This window comes from Takifugu rubripes, chromosome 17, assembly GCF_901000725.2.
Source record: "Takifugu rubripes chromosome 17, fTakRub1.2, whole genome shotgun sequence".
NCBI classification, from domain to species: domain Eukaryota; kingdom Metazoa; phylum Chordata; class Actinopteri; order Tetraodontiformes; family Tetraodontidae; genus Takifugu; species Takifugu rubripes.
Window position 1 is genome coordinate 9105531 of NC_042301.1, and position 27084 is coordinate 9132614.

Genomic DNA, 27084 nt, shown 5'->3' on the forward strand with positions numbered 1-27084 from the left:
TTGATTGTTTATAGAATACTTCGGGTCAAACTGAGTTTTAAAATCCAAATATGAGGTTTCAGATTCTAAGGCTGTGGAAGTTCTGGAAAGAATATACTAAAGTGTTGCAGCAGGAAGAATGAGTTGCTCCAGTCAAAGTCTGTTCCATTTAAATCTGAAACCACATTCCATTTTGCTCACAGCTGTTAATTAATCCAAAGCCAACACGTGAAAAGATTTTTAAGACGAACCTCATCCTCAGGCGACTATACAACCAGCACGAAAAAGGGCGTTAAGGTTTGTGTCCTCTCCATGAACGTGACTTCATTTTAGTGATAACGCGAGAGTACGGAGAATCCCGAATTAGTGAGAAGAAGTTCCGGAAAATCCCGAACTCTGAACGCTCTGTGTCGCCCCCTCCTTTTTAACATGGCTGCTATGTCTGCTCTCTAGGCACACTCAAATTAGAGACTGACTCGGTTTCTGTCTTTCAGTGCCTCGCAACTTTAATGTACATTATCCGCGTTCGGATGTAAAACTCACTTGTCAAGCCATTTTATTCCTTTACTTTCTTAAACGGAATAACCTTCAGCAATCCATCAATCCTCTGGGCCTTTTTTTCTACCCCAAACACAACCGAGTGGCAGCCAACAACAGTTACCTGTGCCATGGTTTGAGCCGGAGTTCCCAATTTTCTTCTTCATGAACAATGTGTGAAAACTGCGCCGAGCTGGTGGAGGTTTTAAATGAAAGTAAGTAGCGAGATCCGCTGTGATGTGTACGAGACAACGCGCAGAGTTAGCGCCGCTGTCCATCACGCCAGCCTGTTAGCTTTAAAGGCTAGCTAAATATAACTTTGTTTTGCGACTTTGCTCCGATGAGACCACGGCAGCGAAAAAAATTCTTCGGTATAGACGGCCCTTGTCGGTAGCTCGGTCTCCTTGTCACGGTTGTTTTATGGACGATATGGCGACGGTCGTCTTCGGTCTTGAAAATTTGCACTCAGTTTTTGGGCCTGTCTGTCAAACTGCTCACAGCAGCAGCCCGAATCTGTCCCCAAAATCTACTCCAAACGGTTTTATTCGGGCCGTTTCGGGGATGACACTGCAGACATGAGTGCAAACCAGGCGGTTGGTTGGGAAAGTGTGCGCACACACAACTTTAAACCCTGTATGTGTTGTGTAAAGGGATGATTCGTAAGTTAGCAAAGTTAGCCAATTTAGCTCCCAACAGGCTGACTTTGTTTGATGTGTTCGTCAGGTCAGCTAGCTGTCCACTCCGCTGCCACCCATTGTTTTGCGTGCGCTCACACGCACGTTTCAAAATGGCCTGCTAAGTGTCAGCAGCACGAATGTGGAGACCTTCATTTCCTAATTGTGCTGTTTAATGGATGAACTCTGGTGAAGGAGTGAGCAGCTTGGGGCATATTTTGACACGTCGTTAACCTTCCGAGCACTAATCTCACTCATGGCTTTGCTGGAGTTATTTTTAATTTAGTCATAAATCATTGATAAACTGTGCAGTCGATTTCAGCCATGGAAAGCGACAAAAAAGGGGTTTTCCTTGATGCTTTAACGTTAGCATTGAGTGCAGCCTGCTAATTGGGCCTCGCTGCTTAATCCAGCTGTTTCCAGCGGTTATTGATTATGGATCGAACAGTTTGATGGACGTTTTTCTGTGAGATTCGAGTCTGTTTTTTTACTCAGACTCGAGGAATCTACATTGCCAGTTGGTAGTTAATTTCAACTGACAATCTGCTCAGTAAATTTACCTATAAAACGATTACACCTCATCAATCTAATCAATAACATTCTGTATCTACCAAAGTTAGTCTTCCTATTTGTCATCCATGGGAGGAATGTTGCTGACTCATTTGCTCTATTTAAGTTGCCAAAGATCCCTTCAGTTTTAACACTATAGACCAGAGTTTTGCCCAATTAAAGGTCTTATTTATGGGTTCTATCAGAGAATGCTGACCTTTGCTATCATCACACTTCCAGAACTCACTCAAGTCTAAGTGGTATCCAACTTTTATTTCTTTTAGCCTCATGGTCCAACATTCAGCAGCTGTTCAGGCACCATTTTGGTCTGTATGTTGAGTTTTGGTGTAGATTTCTGGACTAGCAACAGTTATTTGAGTGAATTTATGTCCAGGCTGTTGTGGAAGTTTGACAGTGGACAATAACATGATGCTGTAGTTACTTGTGTGGACAGTCAGGAGATGCTGGCCTGGGGTTGACCACAAAACTCTCCACATTTACAGTAAGATTCAGGGATGTCTGGAAAAGAAGGCTATCAAAGTCTGTACAGAAGTCTGTAATTCAGTTCAGATTTAATGGGAATTCTCAAATGAGTGTTCCAAAATGCAAAGTTTCCGTTGCAGCATCTGGCCTCTGTTGCATTTGAGGAAACTTCGAGTAATTTTTTTAAAATGCTGAATTACATCATCACACCCATAAAACCAAAACACAAATCAATGAAATATCAAGATTTCTGATACATTAAAATAATTTTTCAGATTTTAGGAAGTTGTCACATGTTTGACAGGTTAAGGCTGTGAAACAGTGTCAGCTCCATGTGTGGTTTGTTGGTGACGTTTGACCTCACATCGTGTGTGTTTGTCCTGTATCTATATCCACCGAGCTGCAGTCTTGAATGTCCTCACATTAGATGTTGAAGCAGGAGATGGTGGTTGTCCTCCACTACATCAGCTCAGCTCTTTGATTCAGCTCAGCTTTACAGGTGAAACCTGTCGAGAGAAGAGTTGTTTGTTGGTAGTTGTGAGTTCCTTCTGCTTCAGACCTTAATTCTGATAGGGTGAAAGTTCTGGAGAAGGTTGTGTTATCTGCCATGTGTTTTGTACTGTATTTTCTGCACTATAGGCCACACTGGATTAAAAGGTGCGCTGTAAATTAATGGGCTATTTTCAAATTTTTTTCTTATATAAAGCACACCAAAAAAAAGCACATAAAGCGAAACAAAACAGTCAGATAAATCAGTCAGCCAGTCAAACTTTATTACTGGTAAATGCCTTCACAATAACTCTCAACATTGTTCAAATGTTATGAGCGTATTCACAATAACTCCCAATCTTGTTCATTTGTAACACTTCAAATCAAACACAGTCTGATACAGCTAAATTAAAAGTTGGCAAAGTTTCTGACTATTAGCCTGGCAACCAAGAACTACATTGAAGGATGACTTCTCATTCCCTGTGCTGCGTATAAACACCTTTCTGGTCTCTGTTTTCTCCACAGTGGTGTTCACGGGGATATCAAAGGCGAAGTGCTCTGGCTCGATCTTCTTTTCAGTGATCTTGTTTTTGCAGTATGCACGGAAATTGGCCAGCTTTTCTTCATAATCTATTGGCAGTTGCTGCGAGACGGTAGTTCGTGTGAGGATGGAGAGATTACGTCTTTTCATAAAATGAAAGCACCAAGAAGGACCGCCTTGACAGTCATTGATATTCATGTCCCGTGCTAACGCTGTTGCCTTCACCCGAATAGAGACTGTAGGGATGCTTCTACCTGGGGTCCTTATATACGCACTGTAAGCACAGTATGTATTTCTCAGTGACACTCCTGAATACGTCAGCTGTAATGCTGCACGCAGTGTGGCTTTGGGACGTGAGCACCGTGTACCACGCAAAATCGCTTCGAGGTCAGTTAGCACAACCAGAATTACAAAACCTATATAAGGTGTTCCGGATTATAAGGCACTTTTTGAGAAAATTATAGGCTTTTATAGTCCGGTAAATATGGTACTTGTAATCTTCTGCAGCTTAACTTGTTCTGTAAAACTGTTAAACAAACCACTGGCCCGGCCTGGTCCTCTTTTTGTGTCCTTAAAGCTTCTGTTTTGTGGCATCTCTGATGTTTCCTGGTGATTCTCTTCAGTATCAGATGCAGATGGCAGCGACGGAGGCTTCCAGCTGAAGAAGGAACATGCACTACGTGTTCTTGCCTACATCAGCTCCTGGACACAGAGGTCAGACGTTCTCTGGGCTGAGGTTTTAGTGGGTGGTTGTTTAAACAGTCTTTGCGTGTCCTCTGTTCCATCATTTTGTGATTTTTATTTTACTGAAGGACGATTCCAGAAGAACCACAGATTTATTTATTCAACAGATTTATTTGAGCACTGAATTCACGAGTGCTTCGCTTTGACCTCGATGACAGACCAGAACATGTGAAGAGTCACTTGGTTGGTGCTGGGTTGGTGTGTTTGGCCCTGAACACTTCCTGTTTGTGTCTTCAGACAGTGTCTCTGCTGCTTCAAAGAGTACAAACACCTGGAGGTCTTCAACCAGCTGGTCTACGCCCTCATCAACCTGGTCATTGCCCAGATCAGTAGCCTGAGAGATCGCCTCTGCAGCACGCATGACCACACCCACAAGGGCGGTGCGTTCCGGGTCAAGGGGGTGGGGTCAGAATGGAGCAGTGTGGAGGGCGCAGCTGGATCCCTCCCCCAACCTTCCTCTCCTGGTGAGGATGAACACGTGAATGTGGAGAGAGACTCCGCTGAAGAGGACGGTGGCGACACCCCAGAGCTTAACCAGGGTCAAGGGTCTGAGCTGCCCGGCGAGGACCCGGTAAATGTACGCCAACCTATAAATGTAAGTGGCAGCGAGGGTGGCGCAGAAAGTCATGACAGCGTCAGCCAGGATTCGTTCAGCTCCTGGAGCACTGAGGAGAGGGAGAAACTGCTGCTGTGTGCTGCCAAGATCTTCCAGATCCAGTTCCCCCTGTACACGGCCTACAAGCACAACACACACCCCACCATAGAGGTATGAGTCCATGTGCCAGCCAGGCCACGCCCCCACAGGTGTGAATGAAATGAATAGTCTGAATGTTAAAGTAACCCTGAATAAATGCTACACTCACCTCCTTCTGTCCTGCTGAAGTCTAAACTCACTCTGCCAGTGTATCTGTTCCGCCTCAAATATGTCAATTATCCTTCATTTATCGCTCCAAGACTCGACTCTAATGTAAGTTTCTTGTCTCAGGATATTTCTGCTCATGAAAGCAACATCCTGGGATCCTTCTGCGACATGAACGTAAGGGTTTGACCTTAGCTGCCTCTGGACACACACACACACCTTCAACGGTGCCCTACAGGATGATCAGTGACAGATTTCTGATTTTTAGTCTGTATTTCAGATTAATCTGTGTGCGTGCGTGTCAGTGCACATGCGTATGTGTCTCTGTGTGTGTGCGGTGACCTCTGATCAGAAATCTTATACCCCAACAGTTTCAGTTAAGAGATGTGTGTGATTTTTGACCTGTGAAAAGTCCGCTTGATTGGTTGGTTTGACAGCGAGTCAGACACTGCCATATGTCAGAAACCCAGTGGAACACTAAAGCTTTTGATGGTGAGGCTGTGTTGTTGTGGGTCTGGTTCCTCAGGACGTGGAGGTTCCGCTGCATCTGCTGCGATATGTCTGCCTCTTCTGTGGGAAACACGGTCTCTCGCTGATGAAGGAATGCTTTGAGTCGGGAACCCCAGAGAGCCTCCCGTTCCCTATTGCCCACGCCTTCATCACCATCGTATCCAACGTGAGTCCTCGAAGCTGCGTGTCTCTGCTTTGCACTCTGGAACAGGGAGTTTGACACACATGCTGACAGTCGTCGGCGATGTTTGGTGCTGAATATTTGTCCCGTTTTGTCCTGCAGATCCGAATCTGGTTGCACATTCCTGCAGTCATGCAGCACATCATACCGTTCCGCAACTATGTGATACGGTGAGTTTACATGTGCATGGAGGTTGACCCATCCCTCCTCCTGTCATGTTTGCCGTGTGTCTCTTCGTGGTCACTTGTTAAAATCGTACAGATTTTCGTGTTGCCTCCCCTGTCACGGCTGAGACGTGGTAGATTACTTGCTCGTTCAGTCAAGTTGGCGACTCTCACTCTCTCCCTCAAATGCCAAAGTGCTCCAGTTACCATGGAAACAGTTGCCGGGCTTCTGGTGCACATCTCCTCACATGACCTTTTTGAAGGCGAGGTAGCGCTGCCAGACTCAGCCATGTGACGCAGCCCTCTTTAACTGTGATTGGATCGGGCGCCATTTCCACTTAGTACTGATGGATTTCTCCGTCAGCTTTTCTTTAGATAAAAGTGTTCCTCTGTTAAATATTTTGCTCACGTTACACAGAATCAAATTGTTTCAAGGTTTCTTTTCCAGTTCCTCCTCCCTGCACTTAATTTTCCCCCTCGGCTGGTCCCATCACAGTATTTAAATCTGAAAATCCTTTCAACAAAACATGGTTGTGCAGTAACACCGAAAGTCACTGAAATCATGCTGGATGTGGCGAATTACCAACTGTGTGCAGGTACCTGTGTAAGCTGTCTGACCAGGAGCTACGGCAGAGCGCAGCACGCAACATGGCCGACCTGATGTGGAGCACAGTGAAGGAGCCGCTGGACAGCACGCTGTGCTTTGATAAAGAGAGTCTGGACCTGGCCTTTAAGTACTTCATGTCCCCCACCCTGACCATGAGGCTGGCAGGACTCAGCCAGATCACCGTGAGTCATTGCGGCTAGCACTTTGGTCTTATTTTGAAAGGATTGCATTGGTGCCAGAGCACCTTACCTTCTTCCTCCTGAATTGTCTCCTCCCGCGTCAACAGAACCAGCTTCACACTTTCAACGATGTCTGTAACAACGAGTCGCTAGTGTCCGACACAGAAACGTAAGTTTCTTCATGCAAATATGCGTGTAAATGGGATTTTTTTGTCGTGTTGATTAACTTTTTCTCTCTTCAGGTCAATCGCAAAAGAGTTGGCTGACTGGCTGATCCACAACAACGTGGTGGAGCACATCTTTGGACCAAATTTGCACATTGAGGTGAGATTTGTGATGTAAAGCTGCAAAGAAACTGGAATCCATTATATGGATTAGTGCCTCTGTTTTTAGCTTGGAATAGTTTCCATTTTATATAATTTCTGTTTGTGTGTTTAGATTATTAAACAGTGTCAGGTGATCCTGAACTTCTTGGCTGCGGAGAGTCGGCTCAGCACCCAGCACGTGGACTGTATTTGGGCTGCAGCTCAGGTGAGGTTTTGCACCTTTACACTTCAAGTGCTTTTATTGCCAACTAATGTTTAATTAAAAACTATAAGACCTGCAGATTTCAGGCACCATATGTGTTTTATCAGCTTGTTTGCTCTTTGTCTTTAGCTGAAGCACTGTAGCCGTTACATCCACGATCTTTTTCCCTCACTCATCAAAAATCTGGACCCAGTCCCTCTTCGCCACGTCCTCAACCTGGTGTCGGGCCTTCACCCCAGCGCCCACACAGAGCAGGTACAACCTACCTCTGGAAAGCTGCTGTGGGTCATCCAGACATGCTGGTAATGCTGCGTTTGCCCTCCACAGACGCTCTACCTGGCCTCCATGCTGATTAAGGCACTCTGGAATAATGCCCTAGCCGCCAAAGCTCAGCTGTCCAAACAGAGTTCTTTCGCCTCACTGCTCAACACCAACATCCCCATGGGCAATAAGAAAGGTCAGCCTAAATTCCCAGTAGATTTACTGGAAATGACACGTTTCCTGTGATACAACCGTAGAAGTGGGTAGATATTGACACAGTTTGTTGTAAGAAACTACTAACTGTAGCATTTATTACATGAATGTAGTCCACACAGAAATGGTGTCAACATCACGCAGCTGATTGCACATTCATTTTAATGAGATTGTTTTCAAATATAATTTGATGATGTTTCTTCTTCTGTGGTGTCAGGTTCTCCAGCCGCCAGTCCGGACAGTAGTGACAACAGTGACATGCAGCACAGCGGCGGCAGCGACATGGAGATGGACGACCAGATGATGACGGGTAGCAAGAGAGGCCAGCAGAGGCTTTCTGACACTGAGGTACAAGGCTCCAGCCAACAGGGGTATGTTTGAATGTCTGACAGGTGGGAATAAACTGCATTTTGCCCTCAGGAGTCGATGCAGGGCAGCTCTGATGAGACGGCAAACAGCGTGGAGGAAGGCAGCAGCGGGCCGGGCAGCAGCAGCGGCCACAGTGATGTCTCTAGCAATGAAGCGGCCTCCAGTAGAGCCAGCCAATCAGCGGGCAGCCCTGGCAGCGAGATGCACTCTGACGACATGGTGGACAGCGAGGCCCTGAAGGAAGATGATGAAGATGAAGAGGAGGAGGAGGAGGATGACGAAGATGAAGACGAGGAGGAGGACGAAGACAAAGGGGACCAGTCCGCTGCCGATGGTGGACAACAGAAGGAGTCCAAGGAGCAGCCAGAGACCAGGAAGAGGAAGGCAGGAGAGGCACTATGTGAGGGCAACAGCCAGGGGGCGGGACCCAGCTGTTCAGGGGGCAAAGACAATTCCAAAGTCCTCCCCTTCAGCCCAGAGACCTCTGCTGTCATGGCAACGGCAGCTTCAGTGTCGTTAGAGGGTCGGATGAGGTTGTTCGATGCCTGCTCTGCCTCCTCATCTGCTCGGCCAGACGAGGGGGCGTCTCCGCAGCAACCGCCCAACATCAGCTCCACACAGAGGGTTCAGGGACCTCAGGAGCCGTCATGCCTGTCTCGAACCGGTGATTTCCTGGGAGAAGCAATGGGAAATGAGCTGTTCAACTGCCAGCGCTTCATCGCCCCTCAGCACCACCATCACCACCACCATCATCATGAAGGGTAAGTCCACCCCCAACCTTCTGATCACCACAGATCTGTAAGTGCTCTGTTCCCCTCTCAGGGCACTGGTGGAGGACATGCTGAGTGCAGACGATGTCAGCTGCAGCAGCTCTCAGGTCAGTGCCAAGTCAGAGAAAAACATGGCTGACTTTGATGGCGAGGAGTCAGGCTGTGAGGAGGAGCTGGTACAGATTAACTCCCATGCTGAGCTCAGCTCGCACCTCCAGCAGCACCTCCCCAACCTGGCCTCGATCTATCATGAGCACCTGGTGCAAGGTGAGAATACACTTCACACAGACAAAGCCCCTACGTTCCTCTACTGCTGTTTCCACCATAATCATACACACTGAATGTGCTGCGGTCACTGCAGGTCCAGCTGTTCACAAACATCAGTACAGCAGCCACGCAGTGACCGACATCAACCTGGACAACGTCTGCAAGAAGGGCAACACGTTGCTGTGGGACCTAGTGCAGGACGAGGATGCGGTATGGCTCCAGCATCAGTTCTAAACTCTGCTCCGTTACTCCAGATGTTTTCACAGTCTTGATTAAAACAAACTGAATCAACTCTGAACAAAATCCAGATTAAAGATGTATGACAGAGTTGATGGATGTTCTTCCGACTGACGGAAGAAGAAACCAGAACCGGCTCAACAGGAGCTGCTGCACCAGTTCGTATTGAGACGAGACCCCCAGACATGGTTCTTGTTTTCATTTTCAGGTTCATCTTTCAGAAGGTCTAATTAATGAAGCAGAGAAGCTACTGTGTTCACTCGTCTGCTGGTTCACTGATCGACAGATCCGGATGCGTTTCATAGAGGGTTGCCTTGACAACCTAGCTCACCACAGGTGAGAGCAACTTATTCCAGGCACTGGTTTTCTGTGGTCCAGAGTTATACAAAGTTGAGATGATTAATATAACTGATTAGAATAAACTTATGGCTCTGTATTCTTTACCTTTTTCCCTACTTTAGGTCAGTTGTGGTTTCTTTGCGTCTGCTTCCAAAACTCTTTGGCACTTTTCAGCAGTTTGGTTCCAGTTATGACACCCACTGGATAACCATGTAAGAGGTTTCCTTATGTGATCACAGTAACGGTCGGGGTTTGGGACTTGGTGCTGATGTTTCTGTCCACACTGGCAGGTGGGCCGAGAAGGAACTGCACATGATGAAGCTCTTCTTTGATGACTTGCAACACTACATCCGGGAAGTGCATGAACATCGACACAGGTTTGCTCTGTAAGTCTATCAGACCGTCCTCCTATTTCATGGATGGTTTTTCCCAGTTTGGAAGATGTCTGGGCTGACTCTGAGCCGTGTACCTGCAGGTACAGTCACAGTGCAGAGGTCCAGGTCCGTTTGCAGTTCCTGACCTGCGTCTTCTCCACGCTGGGATCTCCAGACCACTTCAGTAAGAATCACTTCAGCATCAAATTAATTTCTGTATCATTAAACTGCACAGCGGCATTCCAACATCATTCTCATGCACATGTTTTGCTACCATCTTGAGTCATTTTGCAGTTTTTTCATGTTGGGAACTTCTGCTCTAAACTTTGGAAATTATTTTGCGTTAGGACTGAGTTTGGAGCAGGTGGACATCTTGTGGCACTGCCTGGTGGAGGATGCAGAGTGCTACGACGACGCTCTTCATTGGTTCCTCAATCAGGTTCGCAGCAAGGACCAGCACGCAATGGGAATGGAGACCTACAAACATCTGTTCCTGGAGAAGGTAAAGACGGGAATGAACTATGGACAGATAAAGACTTTTTCTTTGAAAAATAAATGAATATTCTCAATATCGACATTTATTCCAGAGGTCACGAAGCCTCGATCATCTTTAGATTAAGACACGACTAATCTCATTGTCTGTTTCCAAGTTGTTTTTGTTTTTCTGTGATGTTTTACCATAAACTCCATTTTTAAAGATGCCCCAGCTGAAGCCAGAGACCATCAGCATGACGGGCCTCAACCTCTTCCAACATCTCTGTAACCTGGCTCGTCTCGCCACAAGTGCACTGGACAACGCCTCCAGCTGTGAGGTGAACAGACCGACCAACACACGTCACACATTTATTTTCACAACAGAGGCAATAACAGTTACTTGTGTATGTGTGTATAGTTGTGTGGGATGGACCAGCTGTGGGGAATTGCCCTGAGAGCTCAGTCAGCTGACATCAGCCGTGCTGCCATCCAGTACATCAACTCCTACTACATCAACGGTTGGTTTTCATTTGGTCCAGATGAGAACGTGTGTTGATATTTTCTGTTGCCATCCACTTCTTTAGGACAGGAGGTTGATGCAGCGTCTTGTGCTTCTTTGAATAGCTGGAAAGACGGGGTTGGAGAAGGAGCAGGAGTTTATCAGGAAGTGTATGGAGAGTCTGCTGATGGCTTCAGCCAACCTGGAAAAGTATGCCCAGTCCAGCCTGACCAGTATCGAGAGAGGGCTGCTCATGCTCAAAACACACCTGGAGGCCTTCAGACGCAGGTAAGCGGACATCTGCGTCATGTCATTGCCCATAAAACCCATCTATCTGAAAAACAGGTTCTGCTCTTCAGGTTTGCATATCACCTGCGTCAGTGGCAGATCGAGGGGACGGGAATCAGCAGCCACCTGAAGGCTCTGAGTGACAAACAGTCGCTGCCACTGAGGATTGTCTGTCAACCCGCTGGACTTCCTGACAAGGTGACAACCTGACCTCTGACCCTGGAAACATGCTTGATAATCAGGGCTTGTTAGCAAATATCAGGCTTGTGTTTTCTTAATGGAAATGCTGATTTCTGACACTTGCTCCCACATTATGAGAAATGGTGGCATTGTTCCAAGAGGGTTTATGAATGTCCACATCTCGTCCAGATGACGATTGAGATGTATCCGAGTGATCAGGTGGCGGACCTGCGAGCTGAGGTGACGCACTGGTACGAGAACCTGCAGAAGGAGCAGATGAACCAGCAAGCCCAGCTGCAGGAGTTCGGACAGAGCGGCCGCCAACCAGGAGACTTTCCAGGTGAGGTGTTGCGTGTTGCTCCCATCTCAAGTTTAAGTCAGGTGTTGCATCTCGACCACAGCAAACCCGAGCAGATGTTTTTAACAGGGACACAACCGCAATTAAGAAATGAGCTCTGACCGGAGGAGCCTGAAGCCACTCAGAACCTAATTATTCTGTGTTATCTCCTGCAGGAGGTTTGATGGGACCAGTCAGGATGATCTCTTCAGGCCATGAACTGACCACAGATTATGATGAGAAAACGCTGCACGAGCTGGGCTTCAAAGACATGCAGGTAACGGCTGCTTCCTCTTTATAAATCACAAACTCGGGAACATTTTTAAATCATCCAAAGAGTTGAGCTGTGAGTCCACGTCTGTCTCTTCTCAACCCAGATGGTGTTTGTGTCTCTGGGAGCTCCACGGAGGGAGAGAAAGGGGGAGGGCATCCAGCTGCCAGCCTCCTGCCTCCCTCCTCCGCAGAAGGAGCACATCCCCATGTTGCTGCTCCTGCAGGAGCCACATCTCACTACTCTCTTTGAGCTGCTGGAAATGCTGGCCTGCTTCAAACCACCCAGCCATACTACAGAAAAGGACCAGGAGGATCCTGAGGTTTGGTCTTTGACCTTATCGGTGTCATCCCAGTTGTGGTACCTTGTGGGGTTTTTTTTTTATGTTAATGAGTTTCTGTGCAGAGCGCCCGCTGTGAAGAACTTCACCTCCATGCAGAGAATCTGTCTCGGCGGGTTTGGGAACTACTGATGCTGCTTCCTACATGTCCCAAGATGCTTCAGGCCTTCCAGAATATCTCCGATGACACTGTCAGTCGCCTTTGATTGCAGACTTATGGCCTCTTATATAAGTTAACTGAAATCTTTCAACTTTGCTGTGGTTTTGTTGGTGTAGACTGGAGAGGGACTCTGCTGGAAGGAACTGCTGAGGATTAAAAGTCCCCACAAGCTGCTGTACGCTCTGGAGATCATTGAAGCTCTGGGCAAACCCAACCGACACATCCACAGAGAGTCAACTGTGAGCGACAATCACCTTTTTCAAATTTCCCCTCCTCCAAATTGATGACAAAAAGCTAAACACCTAGAAAGTGGATTGTTGCAGTTAAACTGTTTGTGTTCAGGGAAGCTACAGTGACCTATATCCAGATTCTGATGATTCCACTGAAGATCAGATTGAAAACAGCAAAAACAGCTGGAGCTGCAAGGTACATCTTTACACCACCTCTCTGTTGTTCAACAAGCTCATCTGTGTTAGAAAAGTTTATTCCAAAATCATGATTCTTTGTCTTTCAGTTTGTTTCATCTGGAGGTCTCCAGTTGCTCTTGGAGATCTTTAACTCGGCCATCCTGGAGCCCAAAGAACAGGAGTCGTGGACAGTGGTGAGGCTCCCTGGGTTTCTGCAGGACCCTCCAATGAAGTGCATCAGAATTGTTTATTTCAGTCAGATAATGTCTGGCTGTTGTCCTGTCTTGTCCCATCCCATCCTGTCCTGCAGTGGCTGCTTGACTGCCTGGCTTGCCTGCTGAAGCTCATCTGCCAGTTTGCAGTGGACCCTGCAGATCTCGACCTGGCTTATCATGACGTCTTTTCCTGGTCCGGCCTTACTGACGGCCAACGTAAGCGTGCATGGCACGGCAAGTCCCGCAAGTCCACGGTGGAGCATGGAAAAGGGCTCCACATCCCACGGCTGACCGAGGTAGATGTTCCTCCAGGATGATCTCGGCCCAGCAGCAAAAATCTCCAGCTAATTTGTGATATTTTTTCCCCAGGTGTTTCTTGGCCTCGTACAAGAAACCAACCTCATCCAGCGTCTGATCAACGTGGCCTACACTTATGACAACCTTGCACACAGGTGCCCAAATGGCTGAGAGCCCAGCTGTATTTTATCCAGACACGCTTCCATTTACTGGTTGTTTTTTTGTTCAACAGAGTTTTGAAAGCACAGTCTGACCACAGGTCTCGTCATGAAGGTTAGAACATTTGTCAGTATTTGAAAACTGAAGCCTCTGACATTAAAAATGACTGAGATGCTTCCTGTTTTCAGTGACTCACTACTCCATGTGGCTGCTGGTGAGCTGGGCTCACTGCTCCTCTGCCGTGAAGTCCAGTTTGGCAGACAGTGACCATCTTCACGACTGGCTGAAGAAACTTACCCTCTTGGTGCCTGAGGTGCCTCACCAATCAACAGTTTTAAAATGCTTCTTCTGTTTCATAGATTTACAGTTGGTCCAGGATCCAATAGTTGGTACTCTCTGACTGTTGTTTACAGCCAGCAGTGAGGCACGAGGCATGTAATGGCCTCTACAAGCTCTCCCTGTCTGGACTGGAGGGTGGAGACTCCATCAACAGGTCCTTCCTGCTGCTCGCTGCCTCCACACTCCTCAAGTTCCTGCCAGATGCTCAAGCCCTCAAACCGCTGAGGGTGGGTCTTCACAGGCACAGCTGCAACAACAGTTCAAGTTTGATGCCTTATATTTGAATATCCAGTAGAATACCCAAAAATTCCTGCAAATCTGACACCTGATGTCTCCGTCTGTCTCTCTTTGTCTGACAGACTCTAATACACACACGCTCGCGCACACACATGCAGTTACTTACTTGTGTCTGCAGGCTACACTCAGACCTTGTGTCAGACCTTAGCTATGATCTGACTCAATTTTGAGCTTTGCCAAATCGACACCAGTTTGTTCCTGTGGGAAATTATTTCTCACTGTGGGATTAATGCTGGGCACACTGGGGCAGCTTTAAGACTGAGCTTGTTTCTGGGAGCTTGACGGGCTTGTGTGTCTGCAGGTGGAGGATTATGAGGAGGAACCGCTGCTGAGGAAGGGCTGTAAAGAATACTTCTGGCTGCTCTGTAAACTCATCGACAACATCCATGTGAAAGATGCCAGTCAGGTGGGGCTCCAGTCTGTTCCTGCTGCCATCAGCACATTGTGTCTGTTTCTGGTGTCTCTGTGGAACTTTTGCTAGTGTTGGTCTGTTTGGACTCAGAAGGTCTCTCCCTCTCTGTCGCTGGCGGGCTCCGTGCAGACCACCCTACTGGACTTGGATTCTCTGGCTCGACACCTGGCTGACTGCATCAGGAGGTCAGACCCTCAGGAAAGTTCACGTTATACGTGCGTATGAAGCATGTGGAAGCTCACCACTGTGTTCTTGTCTTAATCAGCCGTGAGATCCTGGATCAGCAGGACGGAGCGATCGAAGATGACGGGCTGACCGGACTCCTTCGTCTCGCCACCAGTGTGCTCAAACATAAGCCCCCCTTCAAGTTCTCCCGTGAGGGTCAGGAGTTCCTGCGTGACATCCACAACCTCCTGTTCCTGCTGCCAAGCCTGGCAGACCGAGCTCAGCCCAAGTGCAAGTCGCACGCCTCCCGGGCCGCAGCCTACGACCTGCTGGTGGAGACGGTGAAGGGCTCCATGGAGAACTACCGGCTCCTCCACAACTGGGTCATGTCGCAGCACATGCAGAGTGAGAACGCATACACCTGAACTGATTTCCACTATAATGGAGCTGGTTTCGAACTTTTACTTCTGAATTAGTTAAGAATTATCAGTTCATTTCAGCTTTGGGATATAAAACTGTGAATATCAAATAGATCCAAACAGGTATTAAATAAAAACATTCAGAGCTCAATGAGTTGTTATTTAGTTGTATATAAATGTTAATAAAACCCTTTAATGGTTAAAAATTGGTGTAAACCTGTGATGACGATCTGACAATTTAAGCTTCGCAACCCAGAATGCAGACAGACTGATGACAGACAGTGAAAGATCTTCCTTAAAGCTACTGAGGTGCTGGCATTGAACTTGCCGCCTCCTTCTCTGACAGCTTCACACGCCGCCTACAAGTGGGACTACTGGCCTCACGATGATGTGCGAGCCGAGTGCCGCTTTGTGGGTCTGACCAACTTGGGAGCGACCTGTTACCTGGCCTCCACCATCCAGCAGCTCTACATGATCCCAGAGGCTCGGCAGGCCGTCTTCACTGCCAAGGTCGGTGCCCTCAAGACTCTTCTGGGGGCCTGGGGCCCCTCAACCATCCAGGCTGATTCTCATTGTCTGGTTCTGTGTGTTGCAGTATGCAGAGGACATCAAGCATAAGACCACGCTCCTGGAACTGCAGAAGATGTTCACGTATCTCATGGTGAGTCATCTGTCCTCTCCTGGACCTCAAGTCTTCAAGAACAACATGCTGGAGCACGACTGGTCTCACTGGATCATGTCTGTTATGGTTTAACACATGTCTACTGACTCTTCAGGAGAGCGAGAGGAAAGCGTACAACCCCCGGCCCTTCTGTAAGACCTACACGATGGACAAACAGCCACTGAACACCGGCGAGCAGAAGGACATGACCGAGTTCTTCACTGACCTCATCACAAAAATGGAGGAGATGTCCCACGAACTGGTGAAAAATATAAAATAAATTACAAGTTTTCTACGCCAGATTAATGTTGCAGTGCAGAAGAACTCCACATATCAGGAGACACAAGCAAAACCAGCAGTGTTACAGATGTTTGTTTGTTGCAGAAAAATACCGTGAAGACTCTGTTTGGAGGCGTCATCACCAACAACGTTGTCTCTCTGGTCAGTCTGAGGACATTCTCTCTCCCTTTGATAATTAATGTGGTAGTTGATCATTTTGCTGTGTGGTGGTGTTCCTGCAGGACTGTGACCATGTCAGTCAGACCGCAGAGGAGTTTTACACCGTCAGATGTCAGGTAGCTGACATGAAGAACATTTATGTGAGTGATTTTGTTGGTTTGGATTTTGGCTGCAACAAACCAGGGATGACGGTTGTCCTGATCAATCACTCTGACCAAAGTCGCTGTCTTCCTTGTACATCTGATTCAGGAGTCTCTGGATGAGGTGACCATCAAAGACACACTGGAGGGAGACAACATGTACACATGCTCCCAGTGTGGCAAGAAGGTCCGCGCAGAAAAAAGGTCAGTTTCTTTAGCAACGGAATGTTAAAACGCTTCCTGTCTGACGGGGCCAGGGCCACAAACCCAGTTCATCCTCTGCTAACTGTGCTAGCATGGACCTATTTCATTTCCTCATAAATCTGTGTTACACATGTTTTTAAAAGTCAAACCTCCTGTTGAAAGCTCACATTAACACTGCCCCTCCCTCCTCCTGCAGGGCGTGTTTTAAAAAACTGCCTCGAATTCTGAGCTTCAACACCATGAGGTACACCTTCAACATGGTGACCATGATGAAGGAAAAGGTCAACACCCACTTCTCCTTCCCGCTTCGCCTGGACATGACACCGTACACCGAGGACTTCCTAATGGGCAAAGGAGAACGCAAGGAAGGTCAGTCAACCTTCTATAGAGAAGGACCAATAACTGCACTCCTGTGGGGATTCTGACTGTTGTTTGTCGCCTGCTGCAGGTTTTAGGGAAGAGGGTGAGCCAAAGGTCACTGGGAGCTATGAGTACGACCTCATTGGCGTCACAGTGCACACGGGCACGGCAGACGGTGGCCATTACTACAGTTTCATCAGGGACATCATCAATCCACACGCTTATAAAAACAACAAGTGGTGAGTACGTTACCCAGAATGAACAGCATGCAGCACCAGGCTCTTCTCCATCACGTCTGCTCTCCACAGGTACCTGTTCAATGACGCCGAGGTGAAGTCCTTCGACTCAGCCCAGCTGGCATCCGAGTGTTTTGGCGGGGAGATGACGGTAGAGTCCCACAGGAAGGTTGGCCTCAATCCCATCTCCCCTTTGACTGACATGACTTTTATCTTTCAGACCAAAACCTACGACTCGGTCACAGACAAGTTCATGGATTTCTCTTTCGAGAAGGTGACAATGACTTCAGACTGCTGTTTAATCCGTCAAGATTGAGGAGTTATTGATCAGTGCTGTTCTATGTCTGTAGACGCACAGTGCCTACATGCTCTTCTATAAGAGGGTAGAGCCCGAGGAGGAGAACGGGAAGGACTTCAGCTTTGATGTCTCTCCTGATCTGCTGGAGGTTTGCTGTTTATTGGTTATCAGTTAGTAATCAATACTTGTTAGTGTTCTGTCACTTTTGAATGTACATGTCTGTCCTTCAGTGGATCTGGCACGACAACATGCAGTTCCTGCAGGATAAAAACATATTTGAACACACGTACTTTGGGTGGGTATCAAACCTGCAGCCTGTTTGACAGGAGCGCCGATCAGCTTGTCTAATCAATTTTCTGATTTCAGCTTCATGTGGCAGCTGTGCAGCAGCATCCCCAGCACGCTACCAGACCCCAAAGCTGTGTCGCTCATGACCGCCAAGGTGAGATCACTGAAAGAAGGTTAATGTGAGCACCAGTCTGAAGCAGCTACGCTCGATGATTTTATCTCTGATTGGACGGTGGCAACAGTCAAAGATGGCTGACTTCCTGGTTGTAAACATGGGGAATAACATCAGTTTTTGTTTCTCCCTCCAGCTCAGCACCTCCTTTGTCCTTGAGACTTTTATTCACTCCAAGGAGAAGGTAAAAGACTCCTGACTAGTTCTGCAACATTTACTGAACTACTGTTTACTGTGCAGTCAGCCCTGACGCTTTGTGTGTGTGTGTGCGTGTGTGCGTGTGTGTGTGTGTGTGACTTCCAGCCCACAATGCTGCAGTGGATCGAGCTGCTCACCAAACAGTTTAACAACAGCCAAGCAGCTTGCGAGGTTGGACCATCTGTCTTCTGGTACTGCAGCTGTGTGTTTGAGCCTTTCTGTGGTTTTGACTTTGTGTTTTTGTCTGTTTCAGTGGTTCCTGGATCAGATGGCTGATGATAATTGGTGGCCCATGCAGATCCTCATCAAGTGTCCCAATCAGATCGTCAGACAGGTGACTTTTCTCTTCCAGTCCGAACCATCAAACAGCAGTTCAATCATCATGACTCTGTGCTTATGAAACTGTACAGATGATGTCTGGAGGTTGTTCAAGAGTGTCACCTCACTTTAAATCTTCATTTCTCTCATCCTCCTCTGTCCTCCAGATGTTCCAAAGGTTGTGTATTCATGTCATCCAGAGGTTGCGGCCGGTTCACGCTCACCTGTACCTGCAGCCTGGGATGGAGGACAGGTTAGCCACACCCTCTTTGGATTGGAGGGACTCGGGAAGATGTTCATCTGCGGTCGTTTAGACATTTCTTGTTTCATCTGTTGCAGCTCTGATGACATGGACGGTCCGGTGGAGGACATCGGCAGCCGCTCCTGCGTCACCCGCTTTGTTAAGACCCTCCTGTCCATCATGGAACACGGCGTGAAACCCCATAGCAAACACCTGACCGAGTACTTCGCCTTCCTGTACGAGTTTGCCAAGATGGGAGAGGAAGAGGTGCATCATATGATTCCTTCTTCCCAACAAAGTCCGCTGTCATCTTCTTAGAGTTCTAGCAGAAAGTAGAATCAAAGATGAAATCCCTTCAGTAATAATTCATGTTTAATAAATTGGAATGATGGAGAACCTGAAAAGTTCAGGTTCAGCAGCTTTTTAAAACTTCTCTAAATGAATGTTTGAAAAGAAGTGGATTTAGAATCCGATTATTTGCAGTAAAATATGAAGCAGCTGTAACATGTTCGAAACGATAAAGTTTATATCCTCCTCCTTTTGTCTGCTTCCAGAGTCAGTTCTTACTGTCTCTACAAGCCATTTCCATCATGGTCCACTTCTACATGGGAACTAAAGGTCCTGACAATGTGAGTACACCCACACAATTGTTTTGCTTTTTGTATCCCACTAAATCAAACGGGTATCACATTAACTGAGCGGTCTGAACAAACAGCCTATGATGACTTCAGATCTGACATGTCATGTGGCTGAAACTCATGCTGTCTGGTGACTGAATGTCACTTCACTCATTCTCCATCAGCCTGGTGGTGACTTTGAGCTGCTGAAGCTGCCACATCAGCATGAACGTTCTTTGCTATTTGCGTCAGTGCACACGGTCACCACTAGATGGAGCAGCGCACGTCCGGAAAGACGTGCTGAACATAAAAATGTAGCTGTGACGATGAGTGCGTCCTCCTTCAGCCTCAGGTGGAGGTGCTGTCTGAAGAGGAGGGAGAGGAGGAGGACGAGGAAGAGGACATCCTGTCTCTGGCAGAGGAGAAGTACCGGCCAGCAGCTCTGGAGAAAATGATCGCTCTAATCGCTCTTCTGGTCGAACAGTCTCGCTCAGAGAGGTACAAGTCTGGACGTCTGTCGAGGACGACTGTTGCTGAGCTGCTCAGCTTCACCCTCCTGTCTCTGCTCCCCATAGACACCTGACTCTGTCCCAGAGCGACATGGCGGCACTGACTGGAGGCAAAGGTTTCCCCTTCCTGTTCCAGCACATCAGAGACGGAATCAACATCAGACAGACCTGCAACCTCATCTTCAGCCTCTGTCGCTATAACAACCGTCTGGCCGAGCATGTAAGTTTCTCTAGATTTAAAGATGATTTTTGCCACTCATGCGTGGATCCAGCCACATCTGTCTGCTGTGAGACCAACTGGCCGTTTCCAGAGATGATTTATTGATGATTGTTCCAACAGATCGTGTCGATGCTCTTCACCTCGATCGCTAAACTCACCCCTGAAGTAAGAATGACTGCCTTTATTAAGCCGAAGCATTTAATTCTTCCTCAGCAATCTTCCCTGTCATCTTCTTCCTTTAGGCTGCCAATCCCTTCTTCAAACTGCTCACGATGTTGATGGAGTTTGCTGGCGGACCTCCGGGAATGCCTTCCTTCGCTTCCTACATCCTGCAGAGGATCTGGGAGGTGAAGTGTCACTTTGGTGTCTTCATGACTGTAGCAATTATTCTCAATTGGGTTTTGACCCTCTCCTCTCACTGGCCGTCCTTCCTGACAGGTGATCGAGTACAACCCGTCTCAGTGTCTGGACTGGCTTGCCGTCCAGACTCCCAGGAACAAACTCGCCCACAGCTGGGTCCTGCAGAACATGGAGAACTGGGTGGAACGTTTCCTGTTGGCCCACAACTACCCACGAGTTCGAACCTGTAAGAAAAATGCAGATTTGTTTTGGGAAGGTTCCGCCTCAGCCATTAGCTCATAGCATTTTAGCTAAGCTCATGTGGGCCTTCATCAGCCTGAGGAAAAAACGGGAAGTAATGCAACTGATGATGGTGACAGCATCCTCTCTCCTCCCTCCAGCGGCAGCGTATCTCCTCGTCTCCCTCATTCCCAGCAACTCGTTCCGCCAGATGTTCCGCTCCACGCGCTCCCTCCACTTGCCGACCCGTGAACTTCCACTGTCCCCTGACACCACCATGGTCCTCCACCAGGTGTACAACCTGCTGCTGGGTCTGCTGGGACGAGCCAAACTGTACGTGGACGCCAGCGTTCATGGAACAACCAAGCTGGTCCAGTATTTCAGCTTCATGACCTACTGCCTCATCTCCAAGACAGAGAAACTCATGTTCACAGGATACTTTATGGACCTGTGGAACCTCTTCCAGGTAAGTCCTCCCGCTTTTTTAAAAAACTAAATATTTTTTATTTTTTACACTACTGCAGATTTATGAAAATGCTAGCAAACATGAACAATGAGATATTTGGAGATTTTTATGAATTGACAACAATTAAACTCAACAGTCACACATCAGGTGACAGTTTAGTGGACAGAGCTAAATGAAACTGATGCACCAAATAAATGGAGATATTTTAATGTCTTGATTATCACATCTACAGTGTGGAAAAAGCTCTTTTCCTTCGCAAGTAACCAAGCGAAGGTCCCTAAAACCAATCGTTGTAAAGCAGTGTTAGTAACCGGTGTTACTAACACAGAAGTCATAAAACCAGCCATTCCTTCCTCCTTAGCCCAAACTATCAGAGCCGGCCATCGCCACCAACCACAACAAGCAGGCACTGCTAACCTTCTGGTACAACATGTGTGTGGACTGTCCCGAGAACGTGCGTCTGGTGGTGCAGAACCCTGTGGTGACCAAGAACATCGCCTTTAACTACATCCTGGCGGACCACGATGACCAGGAGGTGGTGCTGTTCAACCGCAGTATGCTGCCTGCCTACTACGGCATCCTGCGCATGTGCTGCGAGCAGTCGCCCGCCTTCACTCGCCAACTGGCCTCACACCAGAATATCCAGTGGGCCTTCAAGAACTTGACTCCACACGCCAGCCAGTACCCTGGGGTGAGTTTCTGTTTTTATATTCAGTTGCTGCAGTTTTATCATTGAAGAACCAATGTTCTTCTAATGTTGGAGCACCGATGGCCCAGTGTATCATGGGAGGCCTAACTCAAATCGCAGCTGGTTAAGATGGCCTGTGCTGGCCATCTTAACCAGCCTGAACTTAATGATCATCAAAAATAGAATGAAGACTGTTAAATTCTCTCTATTTTTGGTGTGCGCTTCCTCCTGCAGGCGGTGGAGGAGCTCTTCAACCTGATGCAGCTTTTTGTGGCACAGCGAGCCGACATGAGAGAAGAAGAACTGGATGATGTGAAGCAGTTCAAGAAAACAACCATCAACTGTTACCTGCGCTGCCTGGATGGACGTTCCTGCTGGACCACCCTCATAAGGTACACACAACCATACACACACACACACACACACATTCAGTCAGACTACTCTAACAGCTGCTCTCGTGGTTCTTCTCAGTGCCTTCAGGATTCTGCTGGAGAACGACGAGGATCGACTGCTGGTGGTCTTCAACAGAGGACTCATCCTCATGACTGAGGTAAGTGTTACCATGGCAACCAAACAGCAGCATGATCTATAAACAGGGTCTGCTGCTAAACCAGGTTGTGATCAACAGTTCCTGTTCTGTCATGTTTATTTCCTGTTTGTCTACAGTCCTTCAACACTTTACACATGATGTACCACGAGGCGACGGCATGTCATGTCACCGGAGACCTGGTGGAGTTGCTGTCCATCTTTCTGTCTGTCCTCAAGGCCACACATCCATATCTCCATCGCAAAGGTAAAAACAGCTGTTTCCATGACAAATTTTCAGCTGAAGAACTTAAAACATTACCTAAATGCATTTAGTAAATTTTAATAGATTTAGTAGATTTTAATAAAGCACCATCACCTGACCTAGCCACTCCGTCACTAGACCTCAGGGCTCCCTCGCTTGACCTTGCCGCTCTGTAACCTGACCTCAACGCTCCGTCCCCCAACTTTGCAGCTCTGAACCCAGTTTCTGTTTCCCCAGATCTGAGTTTTGTGTATTCTTTATAAGATGTTTGTGTGTCCAGATGTTAAACAGGCTCTGATCCAGTGGCAGGAGAGAATTGACTTCGCCCACAAGCTGCTAACTCTCCTCAACTCCTACAGCCCTCCGGAGCTGCGTAACGCCTGCCTGGGTAAGATGGAATCACGCCGTCACCGGTGCTAACAAGGGTCATGAGCTGTCAGGCTGTAAATTCTGTTGTTGGTTTTGCAGATGTGCTGAAAGAACTGGTTCTGCTGAGTCCACATGACTTCCTTCACACTCTGGTTCCCTTCCTGCAGCACAACCACTGCACCTACCACCACAGTAACATCCCCAGTGAGTCCACAAAGCCAGCACTGTCCCCATGCTGACAGAAAGTCCACAGATGAATCTTTCTTTTCATGAAAAGTTTCTGTGTTTGTGTCATCAGTGTCCTTCGGTCCATACCTGCCCTGCCGAGAGAACATTAAACTGATGGGAGCCAAAAACAACATCCGACCTCCTCGACCCGAACTCAACATGTGTCTGCTCCCCTCTATGGTGGAGAGCAGGAAGGTTAGCCCTTGTCACACCTGCCCAGTTCCTTTGCACATTTTCTGCTTCTACCCTTCATTCATGTTCTGTGTTGACATGTGTGTATGTACAGGGAAAGGATGAGGTGTATGACCAGATGCTGCTGGACTACTTCCTGTCATATCACCAGTTCATCCACCTGCTGTGTCGTGTTGCCATCAACTGTGAGAAATTCACAGACACACTTGTGAAGCTGAGTGAGTATTTGTCTGTGTGTGTGTGTGTGTGTGTGTGCGCGTGCGTGCATAAATATCAACTCAGGCGTTTCCTTCCTCAGGTGTGTTGATAGCATATGAAGGACTTCCTCTTCACCTCACTCTGTTCCCTAAATTGTGGGCAGAGCTCAGTCAGTCACAGGTGTGTGTTTAAGATTAGGTCATTGCTGAACACACTCCGAACAACACATTAAGTGTTTTTGGGTGTTTCAGGCTGTCTTGGCTAAAACCTGCATGAAGCTGCTTTGTGAAGACCCGGTGTTCAGTGAGTACATCAAGGTCATCCTGATGGAGGAAAGGACGTTTCTCAATAACAACACAGCATACTCCTTCCTCACCTGCTTCCTGCACAAGGTGGGAGACCAGAGGAGAGGAGCACAGGCTTTTTATCTCCTGTTCTCTTTAAAAACACTGCTTTCTATCAAACATAGGTTCAGGTCCTCTCGGCCTCCAGCTGTTCTAACCTGGTTGATGTTCTGGTCACAAACCTGCTGAATGAACAGAGCAGCCTGCAGCCGGAACTGACAGCAGCTCAGTGGATGGAGTTTAGCAAGAGCAGCAACCAGCTGAATGCTGTAAGAACTCGCACTCACACACTCACACACTCACACTCCCCTACACCTCTGAGACTCTTCCTCTCTTCCCTCCATTAGGAACTCAGGGTTCTGGTTCTGCTGTTGTCCATCCACCCTCCCCAGTCCGTTGACCCAGCTCTTGGCCCCACCCTGCAGGAGCTGCTGGGGCGCTGTCGTGTTTGTCTCCATCAGCGTAATACTCTAGAGCTGGAGGCCAAGGACCACAAGACCAAAGGTAACTAACACACATACTCACACACAGGCACACACACACACTCTCTTTCAGTTAGAAGACTTGGAGATGTTATTTTTGACCCGGTTCTGATATTTGAAACATAAATGCAACAAAAAATCCTTTTTGATGTCGTTTGTGACCTTATGAAGTTACACCAATGTGCATGTGCATGTGTGTTTGCTTCAGTTGAAGATGAAGGGGCGACTCCAGTTAAGCGGCGGCGGATGAGCAGCGATGAAGACAGAGTTGGGGAGCCAGCATCGCTCTGCTCCTCCTCCCTCCCGCCGTGCAGTGAGGTGAAACCCGACCAGCAGGAGGCGTTGACACCCACCAGCACCTCCGACACAGAGACGCGAGACTCGTCCTCGCTCATTGACCCCGGCACTGAGCAGGACCCCCCCACTCCTGACCCCGCCCCGTCCGGGAATTTGGACATGTCCCCAAAAGAGGAGAAGATGGAGGCATCTTCATCGTCATCGTCCTTTTCCTCTTCCTCTTCGCTGTTGCAGGAAACAGGGGAGGGTTTGGTCCAGGGGAAGGAGATTGAGGCACCATTAGGTGTAGAGGGCGGAGTCGCACCAGCTACCCAGTCAGAGAAAGTGAAGGAAGAGAAGGCGGCCTCTAAAGCTGGCAGCAGCCTGGCTCCGCCCCTCTCAGAGGACACACCCTTCTCAACCTCTCTGGAGACGGTGGGAGAGGGGCTAGAGTACAGCAGTGGCCACACCCCCTCCCCACAGGCATTTTTGAGTGTGGGACCCCCAGCTGACATGTTGGACATGCTGTACAGGACTGTGGAAGCTGCCATCACCATAGTTACCAAGTTGTCTGCTAAAGGACCGCCCTCCTCATGACACGATCCAATCACAGACAGACAAGTTTGGAGCGTAGACATTGCTCAGAATGAACTTCCTTTGATTTTTTTTTTTTTTTTTTTTCTGCTGATTGTTTGCTGCTGTTCGTTGCCTTCTGCTGATGTGCAGGCGCTCGTTTTTTTCAGCTTTAGCCGTCGTCGTTGCGCTCGTTCGACCCCTTGAAGCTGACAATTAACGATTAAATCTGTACTGTAAAAAGTTGTAAAAGCTACAGCATTTATTGCAAAAGGTAAAAAGTTTTGTTTTTGTGTGCGTGTGTTTTATACAGAATCAGTTCTGGATTTTATTTGCTGTAACGGGGAAACGTTTACAGAACTTTTGTCTCCTCTGTAATTTAATTTTATTGCATTTTTACTGTATAAAAATGGTCGTTCTGTGCCACTTTTGTACTTTTATGAACGAGGCAAAAGAAAAGTTGCCTTGAATTTTTCTGTGGTTTAAATATCCAGAAAATAAGTTTACCTGTAAAATAAGAGAACCACAAGAAACTTGATTCTGTAGAGAATCCTGTCTAGTCATTGCCTGAAGGTGAAATCTATATAAATATATATATATAAATATAAATATCTTTATATATATATGAATATATGACAGAGGTGCTTTATTGGACTGTGGTTGAAATAAAGCCCCCGGTGTTGGACCAGCTGGAGCTTTTTTTCTTGAACTAATCACATTCCTTCGTGTTTATTTTTGCTTCTTCTGTGTTTGGATTTTCTGCTGATTTTATTTTGGTAGAGAATAAATTAATAAAAATGACTTAATAGCTGAAGTGTAGCTGAATCCCCTGTAGGGCTGTGATCATGAACCTCCCTGAAGGGTTCTTTTATTTCCTATGGTCATAAAAACAGTTTCAACAGTTGTTTTTGCAGTGCTTACAGAGAAGTCAGGTCTTTATCTTCATCACTCTTTTTGTCCTCTTCCTCTCCCACATTCTCACTCTTAATCCTCATCAGTCTGTTGGGTGTGAACGCTGCTGTGGTCGGTTTTTGTCTCACTTGTCCGTCCCTCCATCCGCTGGTCCTTTTTGTGGTTTCTCCATTTGTCTCTGAAACATCATCAATGGGTAATTAGAATTTTTGCCCTGTTTAGCCATAAATGATGGTTTGATCCTCTCACCTGTTCCAACGCTACAGGAGTCTCTCAAAACCATTCCTGGAACACAATAATGGTGGTGGTGGTGATTTAAAAAAAAAAAAACATCAACAGTTGTTGACTTACCGGTACATCTAATCTTCAGCGTGTCCACCCATGTCATAACTGTCAGAGCCGTCTTTGAAGGATTTTGTCCTCCTAAATCTGCGGTTTCAATCAATATGAAACAGCAAACGGAGTCATAAACTGTACCTGTTACTGGTTTCCAGTCTCACCTGATGAAGACCAGAATAATGATCAGCATCAGCACACTCAGGGCCAGCAGGACGCCCAGGGTGATGACCAGGTCCTGGTCCGAGGTCAGTTTTGGAGGATCCACCTCTACGGGAAACTGGACCTCCTTCCCAAAGACTTTGAGTAGCTCCGTCCTCACAGCAGCTGATTGGCTCTGAAGCTTCCACCACATGATGTGTCATGCAACTTCACAGAGTCTGACAGTTTGGTAGCTGAAATGTGTCTCACAAATGTGGAGGAAAGAGAACCAGCAATGTCTCACTAGTGAAAGAATGTTGAGAAGCTCCTCTGAGTTTTTATTTTCTGAATCTCACTTTATGACATCTCCAAAGGAAACTGTCTTTTCTCTGTCTGTAGCCACAAAGCTGACCAGAGTCCTCATAGAAGTTCTCAACATTCTGGACTCCACTCGTTCATCATTCCTCACCTTGACA

At 47.4% G+C, this 27084-nt stretch overlaps 1 protein-coding gene and 1 long non-coding RNA gene across 5 annotated transcripts; one reads left to right on the plus strand and one right to left on the minus strand.

Annotated features, from left to right (window-relative positions):
- Positions 1-377: 377 nt before the first annotated feature.
- usp34 (ubiquitin specific peptidase 34) lies at positions 378-25909 on the plus strand. Of its 4 annotated transcripts, none has more exons than XM_011612626.2 (78): positions 378-731; positions 3876-3966; positions 4234-4762; positions 4982-5032; positions 5382-5531; positions 5649-5716; positions 6307-6499; positions 6604-6665; positions 6739-6820; positions 6935-7027; positions 7154-7279; positions 7352-7481; positions 7716-7846; positions 7919-8628; positions 8690-8904; positions 8999-9114; positions 9350-9477; positions 9603-9692; positions 9771-9866; positions 9956-10038; positions 10202-10356; positions 10553-10666; positions 10747-10846; positions 10953-11115; positions 11187-11313; positions 11485-11635; positions 11809-11909; positions 12010-12225; positions 12309-12434; positions 12520-12642; positions 12746-12829; positions 12918-13004; positions 13121-13321; positions 13395-13477; positions 13555-13595; positions 13670-13794; positions 13895-14047; positions 14419-14523; positions 14620-14714; positions 14795-15099; positions 15460-15623; positions 15709-15774; positions 15890-16036; positions 16159-16215; positions 16296-16373; positions 16483-16577; positions 16774-16946; positions 17026-17176; positions 17246-17324; positions 17394-17447; positions 17524-17619; positions 17702-17766; positions 17838-17913; positions 18068-18115; positions 18235-18300; positions 18383-18463; positions 18615-18700; positions 18787-18955; positions 19243-19317; positions 19652-19803; positions 19881-20034; positions 20155-20199; positions 20277-20381; positions 20473-20620; positions 20775-21079; positions 21441-21770; positions 22002-22159; positions 22239-22317; positions 22434-22560; positions 22838-22945; positions 23026-23130; positions 23225-23349; positions 23441-23564; positions 23645-23724; positions 23796-23936; positions 24014-24157; positions 24236-24392; positions 24579-25909. In XM_011612626.2, the coding sequence occupies exons 1-78, from the start codon at positions 689-691 to the stop codon at positions 25241-25243; spliced, it is 10920 nt and encodes a 3639-aa protein (XP_011610928.2). In that variant the 5' UTR covers positions 378-688; the 3' UTR covers positions 25244-25909. The 4 variants fall into 4 exon arrangements, with proteins under 4 accessions (XP_011610928.2, XP_011610930.2, XP_029706690.1 ...); XM_011612628.2 differs by having other exon boundaries at positions 14623-14714; XM_029850830.1 differs by having other exon boundaries at positions 14659-14714.
- Positions 25308-26798, minus strand: LOC115253287 (uncharacterized). The gene is made up of 4 exons (XR_003891590.1): positions 26632-26798; positions 26483-26560; positions 26381-26416; positions 25308-26309 (listed from the first exon to the last, which is right to left on the minus strand). It is a non-coding gene; the product is annotated as an uncharacterized lncRNA (long non-coding RNA).
- Between the last annotated feature and the right edge of the window lie 286 nt (positions 26799-27084).

What these genes read in the sequence shown, in the direction of transcription:
- usp34 (XM_011612626.2), top strand. Translation starts at nt 689, where the DNA reads ATGTGTGAAAACTGCGCCGAGCTGGTGGAGGTTTTAAATGAAA. An exon ending in TGGGCTTCAAAGACATGCAG is followed by an intron (nt 11,910 to 12,009) that starts GTAACGGCTGCT and finishes TTCTCAACCCAG; the next exon opens with ATGGTGTTTGTGTCTCTGGG. An exon ending in TCTCTCCTGATCTGCTGGAG is followed by an intron (nt 17,620 to 17,701) that starts GTTTGCTGTTTA and finishes TCTGTCCTTCAG; the next exon opens with TGGATCTGGCACGACAACAT.